This window comes from Octopus bimaculoides, chromosome 20, assembly GCF_001194135.2.
Source record: "Octopus bimaculoides isolate UCB-OBI-ISO-001 chromosome 20, ASM119413v2, whole genome shotgun sequence".
Classification (NCBI taxonomy): domain Eukaryota; kingdom Metazoa; phylum Mollusca; class Cephalopoda; order Octopoda; family Octopodidae; genus Octopus; species Octopus bimaculoides.
In genome coordinates this window covers 21288248-21295961 of record NC_069000.1, presented here as the reverse complement: position 1 = coordinate 21295961, position 7714 = coordinate 21288248, and the positions used below count along the sequence as shown (strand labels likewise).

The window sequence follows — 7714 nt, the reverse complement described above, 5'->3', positions numbered from 1 at the left end:
AAGGCGGATGTTAAATGATGATATATATATATATATATATATATATATATATATATATATATTTGAAAGCCTTTGACAGGGTCCCCTGATCCTTTATCTGGTGGTCAATGCAGAAACTAGGAATAGACAAGTGGCTGGTGAGAGCTGTACAAGGTACGTACAGGGATGCTACCAGTAAGGTAAGGGTTGCCAATGAGTACAGTGAAAAATTCAGGGTACAAGTAGGGTTTCCCAGATTCTGTGGCGTATATATTCCCCACTTAGACAGGACTCCAGTCTGTCACACAAATACTCATTTTAGGTAGGTGAGTGGACTGGAGCAACATGGAATAAGGTGTTTTGCTCATGAAAGCAATGTAACAATAACAAAAAAGAAATGTTAAGATTTTCTTGAAGGAGACTGTATGGCTCAGAATAAACACTCTTTTTCATTACAATAACGAGCATGGAAAAAGCATGCATACCAACAAATCCTTTTACCACTTGATTTATTGTCATCATTTGTGTGAGTCATGTAATTAAAAAAGCTTCATTATCATTACCATCGGTATCATTATCATTATCATCCTCAAAAATATTTCAATTATTTATCAACTGTACATATGTGTGTGTGTATATATATATATATATATATATATATACACACATGCTAAAAATTTATCATAAGCATCATTCCTTTTAACATCTTGTTAGGCATTGTTATGATTACTTGTATAACAGCTGCCAATAATATTGTTTGTTTTCCAATGTAAATTAATTGAATAATCAATATTAAAAATAATCAACCAAACTCGTTTGGTTATCTTCATAATTTTCAGCTTCAGATATAACTTCTAACGATCACCAATGCATGAAGGGCATTGAAGGTAATGTAAAATGTAGAATTTCTTGGGTTCTATGATACTGTGGAAAAACCCTAATCAATTGTTTTCATTGACTATTTTTGACGAAATTTAGTTTGCCTTGTGTAATAATATCAGATTCAAAGATGCCATCATCCACTAACCAATATACATACACAATCTTGTACATTTACTTAGTGATTCTCTCATCAATACTTTGCAAGTATGATGAAAGTTATGATTTATTGATGAGGTCAGAATAAGACCAAAACATGTATGGTGTTTTCTCCTGTACATGCCTGTCTTTTTTTTTTTTTTTTCTCCTTGCCTTTGTATTTTTAGTTAACCTTCTTAATGTTCCCTGCATTAAATATGTTCACACTAATAATTTAACTAATTATAACAGTTTTTGTTTGATTGTGAAATAGATTCTGCAGAAAGGAAAGGTTGTAGCTTTCCATTTTTAAAAAGGTAGGGTGAGATTTTAGGGAATTTGGCTGTTAGCCGGTTGATGGGACTGTCATTGAAGCTTCCATGGTGGCTCACTTCAGCTACAATGGTTTTTTTTAAGTTGGAAAGGAAGAAAACATAAGAGAATGTTTCCTTTCTAAAAGAATAGAAAACAAAAAAAACCCAAATTGTCTGAAATATATTCATTTGAGAAAATGAAATTATAACATCATCTTAACCCTTTGGGAACCAACATGGCTGAAAATGCCTTTTGTTTTGTGATATAAACTTCATTTTTTAACCCTTTAGCATTCAGTTTATTTAATCAACTGTAATGCTTATTTATCCACATTGTTTTGAATTAATTATGGATTATCTCATAGCTTTGAGATATATCATGTTATTACCTGTTCCTAGCATGACGTTGTAGAATAGGCGTGAGAGGCTAGATTTGGCCAGTTTGAATATAAAATAGGTAGAATATTTGGTGAGCTAAATTTAAACCTTCCATCAAAATTTCATATTAGTTTGATTTTGAAACACCAACTTAATAACGATAAAGTTATTTCACTAAATTATTCATTAATTTTAAAATTAATTAGAACAAAGGCAGTATATTTCAAGACAAATATGGTAACAAATGGGTTAAATAATGTGTTTATCTTTAGATTTTTTTCTCAATAGTTGGAATGTAATCTAGTGCAGTAGTCATAAAGTAGGGGTTGTTGTGCAGGTAATACACTGCTCCATTCTTGACAGAGTTGGTTTGGTCTGAATATGTTTCTGTGGTGAGTGTCTCAAGTGATGAACAGAGGAAGCCATTTATAGCAGATGTCTCTATGATACTTCTCTGGGAACAGTGGAGATAATTTAGTGAAGGTACATAGTGTGGCAATCAGTAATGGTAACCAATGAATACACACACACATACACACACATATATATATAGATGTTGGTGTTTGGTAAGTAGCTTGCTTACTAACCACATGGTTCCAGGTTCAGTCCCACTGTGTAACACCTTGGGCAAGTGTCTTCTGCTATAGCCTTGGGTCAACCAAAGCCTTGTGAGTGGATTTAGTAGGCGGAAACTGAAAGAAGCCCGTCATGTGTGTGTGTGTCTTTGTATCTATGTTTGTCCCCTATCACCACTTTACAACCGCTGTCGATGTGTTTACATACCTGTAACTTAGCAGTTTAGCAAAAAGCATTGATAGAATAAGTACTAAGCTTTAAAAAAAAAAAAAAAAAAACGTACTGCAGTGCCCCAGTATGGGATTGAAACAAGTAAAAGATAAAAGATAAAGATACTGTATGAAAAGCAAATATATCAACAATAAATGAAATAGCAGTAACATACTGAAATCACACACTGACAAACATTTTGTGTGTGTGAATATATTCCATTATTGATGACTAAGTATATTTGATAAGCAATGCTCACATTGCAAAGGCTTGCTACAGTCACCTAGTAATGGTAGATTCCTTAGTAATATGCCACACAAATGCGATCTCTTCTGATATTGGTAAAAGTTGTTGTTTAGCCTTAAAGCCAGCCCGGATTGAGCAGGAATATGATCAAAGACGTTCCAGATGTGATCATCCTGTCTTATATTTTAAGCATATTTTGTCAGATAATGCATTAACAAATATGTCCAGCTAGTAATAGTACTAGAGCAGTACAAAGTTATTTGAAGTATATTTAGCTACTATTTCCAGCAGAGTGAGTGACCATGTAGAAGGCTTCCTTATTGGCATGCCATATTTGTGTTTTTCTAAAATCGCTAAGTTTTTTGTATGACCTGTTAGTGATTTTACATTCTCTTTATATTTCTGCATTATTTGTACATGCATTAAACTTGATTGTATTTATTATTTTTTTTTTGTATTTATTCCTTTATTTTTAAAGAATTTTCATGAATTATTAAAAAATTTTTTTTGTCATCATATTTTTTCAATCAAAATTCATTGCATCTCCATGTTTCTTCTGAAGTTTATAATTATTTTTGTTCATCAAACAAATACTGTCATAGATCAACTATATTACACACACACACACACACACACACACACACACGTATGCAGTCTGTTTTGTTCTGTTTTGTTCTGTCAAAAACTCAAGAGTGTTTAATTTCTTGTTACTTGTTTATTGTCCTGTTTGTCTCAATAAAAAAATTCTGGCTATTTTCCATATCCTTTCTTTCTTTTTGCTAAATCAATAGACTTTAATTTTTGTCATATATACTTTTTATTTATTTAACCATACATTCTCATATACTTGCTTTTAATTTGTCCTCTCATGTTGTAAACATGCTGTACTATGTCCCATTGTCCTGATCATAGTACAGCATGTAAACATGCTGTACTTTGTCCCATTGTCCTGTTATTGTCTTCACTAAACCCTTCAACAGTAGATTTTTTTTTTCAACTCTTCTGGTTCACTGAAGCTAACAATTCTGTTGTTAAGATGCTGAAACTGTGAAACTTAAGTCACCAGAAAAGATATTTGTATATTTGTATTCTTGTTTGTGTTTTCCTTGTAGTGTTTGTATTTATCTGTGCCTAATTTTTATGTATGTGTGTGTGTATATATATATATGTGTGTGTGTGTATATACACACACACACATATACACATACACATACACATACATACATACACACACACACATATACATACACGCATATAAATGAATATATACACACACACATTTATATACATACATTCATATACATACACACAGATGTATACACATGCACACATTCACTTACAAACACACACACACACACACACACTCACATGCATATAATCTAGTGTATATGTAAGAGAACTGTTGTTTTTGTTTTTTTGTAGATCACCCGATCCATGCACCGAGAACTGACGGAGATCCTTTTGATTGTATACTGCCAAATAGTGTGAATTGTGAGTTCAAAATGGTGAATGGTTTGATGAAAGTGTACCTTGATGCAGCATCCATGGAACAGGACAAGCCATTTGATTGGACATACCCAGACTGTGCTACTTTCCTAAATGATCAGAATATCATGTATACACTTATCAGTGATGGACCATTGTAAGTTTTCTTTCATCTATTTATGTGCAGACATGGCTGTGTGGTAAGAAGTTTGCTTCCCAACTACATGGTTCTGGGTTCAGTCCCACTGCATGGCACCTTGAGCAAATGTCTTTTACTTGAGTCCTAGACCGACCAAAGCCTTGTGAGTGGATTTGGTAGACAGAACCTGAAAGAAGCCCATTGTGTGTGTGTGTGTGTGTGAGCGCGTGCACGCGTGCCTGTGTATGTGTGTGTATGAACCTATCACCACCACCACCACCACCACCACCATCATCATCATCCTTTAAAGTCTGTTTTCCAAGCTGGCATGGGTTGGATGGTTTGACCAGAACTGGCAAGTAGGAAAGCTGCTCTAGGTTCCAGTCTGCTTTGGCATGATTTCTATGGCTGGATACCCTTCCTAACACCAATCACTTTACAAAGTGTGTTGGGTGCTCCTTACATGGCACTGGCAAGGGTGCCTTTTACATGGTGCTGGCTTGGGTGCTTTTTATGTGGCACCGTCACTGGGCTCTTGCAAGGGTTGTGTGTGTGCATGTTTGTGTCTCCTTGTTTTAATGTTGCATGATTGTTGTAAGGGAGGAAAGGAGGAAGATCTCATCAAACTGGAGACCTGGCTTGAATGCTTGCATCAGGGGCGCCCTTGGTATAGGCACCTAAGATACCAAATAGTAGTATTAAGGTGGGCAACAGATTAATTCTACTACCCATTTAGAACATTGAAGATTTTGAACTCAGAACGCAGTGGAGCTGTATTGTTTTACCATTTTCCCTTGTGTGATGTGTATGCACACGTGTGTGCGTGTGTGTTTTCTTGGCCTTAGTATTCTGTTATAATGCCAGTTAGATTTAGAATGATTTATAGGAATATTAAAATCAACCTCAGGCACTTGACGAGTACTTTATTTTACCAGCCCCATTTCTCTGTAGGATTTGAACTCAAGACATAACTAAATACTGTGAGTTTGACACACTTGCGATATTGTAAATCTATTTCCTGTGTGCCTGCATGTATGCATTTACACACACACACACGCACACATGCATGCATACTCTCTCTCTTTCTCTCACACAGAAAAATGACTGCTTTTCCTATGCATTAATGCAATGTGTTGTCAGTTGTCCAAACTTATTGATGAACAGAGATATCCATCAAAAGGTTTCATTTCTATTGATTTCATAGATACAAGGGTGGGGGATTGGCAGTTTATGACTTTCCAAAGGCCATTAGATGGATTATGTGATATGGCTGTGACTTGGAACTGAACCTAGATTACAGATTCAGTTTATTGAGAACTTAAAACTGCACTCTGTTCTCCATCATGTATAGACATATAATGTTGGAGATAGTTCTGATTTGATTTGCATGTATACATGAAGATTAGTTTCTCTGAATTTTCCTGTTCAAAGAGGGTTCCAGCAGACAAATATTGGTTCACAACACAGTGAGAATGAAAAGAGTGTTTGTACATTTGGTTTTTGAAAGCTTGCATTCTATCTGATAAGATGAGTTCTAATTGTAACTTCCAAAAGTTTGTTCTATATATATTCAAATTACGACAAACGTAAAGAAACAAACGAAGTTTGGTTTTAGAAGCGTTGAGATGTCTTAGAAAGTTAAAGAAGTGATTTTAAATTCTCAATTGCATGATAATGCTAATAATATAGCCTGAACAGGATAAACTACCCCTATTTTGTAGAAAAAAGTGAAGGTGGTTAGCTGTGGACTCAAACTCACATCTCTGTGTTCGACTTTACAGATAGTGAGAAAAATAGGACTAGAATTTTGTTTTAACACGTCAACATTCAGATTATGTTGTCAAATGTAATACATATCTTTTCACATTGCTTTGAATTAACCATGCATTATCATGTAGCTTTGAGATTTTGAGGTGACTGTTTATTTTTAGAATGACATTGTAGGGTAGGTGTGAAAGGCCATATTTAGCCTGTTTGAACATAAAACAGCTTGAATATTTGGGTCTGATATTGCCAGTCTAAATGCTAAAGGGTTTTAAACAAATAGTTTTATATATATTTAAATCTGCTGCTGCTGCTGAATATAAAGATTGTTCTTTATATATTCTTCTTGATGTTGCTGTTATTGTTGTCATTGTTACAGGAAATCATTCTGTTACCAGCGCCTGAGTTATCTATCATACAAGTACCAGTTACATGTTCTGTTGAATGAGCTAAAGGAATCAGCTGCCCAGAAAGAAGTGCCCCACCGTGATTTCTACAACATCAGAAAGGTCAGTTATTTTGTTGAATGCTGTTATAGTTTAACGCACCACCACCACCACCACCATTGTTATTTATACAATTGTCCAACCTTAATTGTCATCATGGTGATGACATTTATTGAGCTGGAAACACATGTCCACAACTGTCCTATTGTCTCCAAACAATAAAACCTGTCCTTTTTCCTTAATGGCATGTCAATTTTGGAGATTCCTTGATTCTTGAAATTATCTCTTCTTCTCAAGTGGAGTGTGTCTTTACTGTCATTTTGCAATTGTCACACATTCTCTGGAGGCAGAGATAATTTTAATTATTATGTACGTATGGACAACAATCCATGGCAACATTATTTTGAAAATAAGATTTTGAAAGTCTTGAATACCAGGCTTATGGAACAGAAATGTTATTGTTTGAAATCAAAACAAAGGACAAATAATTCCTAATAAAAAATTGATCACATTTGAACATACTTTTGTTTTTAATATTCTCTGTTTGAAAGAAAAGTGCTTCCCTATTTATAACCAACATATACATTGGCTGTGAAAAAAAAAAATATGCAGATGTACTAAACTCAATATTCATTGTAATTATCTTATACACACAAGTGAGTGAACTAACAAAAGAAACAAGCACTCGGCACATTTGGTTGGAATTACATGTATTTGATAACAGGTTACATGTATCAGTCATTGGTTTGTTGCCATTCTGGGGCACTACATTGAAGGGTTTAGTCAAATGAATCAATCCCAGTTCTTACTCTTTAAGTCTGGTACTTATTCTATTAATCCCTTTTGCTGAACCACAGGGATGTAAACAAACTGACACAAGTTGTTGAGCAGTTGCAGAGCAGGAGCAAATATGAACTCTCTCTCTCTCTCTCTCTCTCTCTCTCTCTCTCTCTCTCTCTCACACACACACAGTGGGCTTCTTTTAGTTTCTGTTAATCAAATCCAGTGACACAACTTTGATTAGCTTCAGGCTATAGAAGAACACATTCGACCAAGGTGCTATGCAGTGGGACTGAATCTGGGACCATGTGGTTGGTAAGCATGCTTCTTACCATACAGCTACACCTGTGACTGTATTGGGACCCCTTAGCCCCACCCAC

General features: G+C 34.9%; 1 protein-coding gene across 8 annotated transcripts in view; it reads left to right on the top strand.

The window, feature by feature from the left end:
• LOC106874804 (AMP deaminase 2) overlaps positions 1-7714 on the top strand; it is a 206183-nt gene that overhangs the window by 169542 nt on the left and 28927 nt on the right. For 5 of the 8 annotated variants that reach the window (XM_014922688.2, XM_014922663.2, XM_014922671.2 and 2 more), the window contains 3 exons: positions 819-866; positions 4143-4362; positions 6488-6617. In XM_014922688.2, coding sequence (XP_014778174.1) covers positions 819-866; positions 4143-4362; positions 6488-6617 — 398 coding nt within the window. The remainder of the gene's footprint in view (positions 1-818; positions 867-4142; positions 4363-6487; positions 6618-7714) is intronic. The other 3 variants (XM_052975080.1, XM_014922721.2, XM_014922716.2) reach the window with 1 other exon arrangement.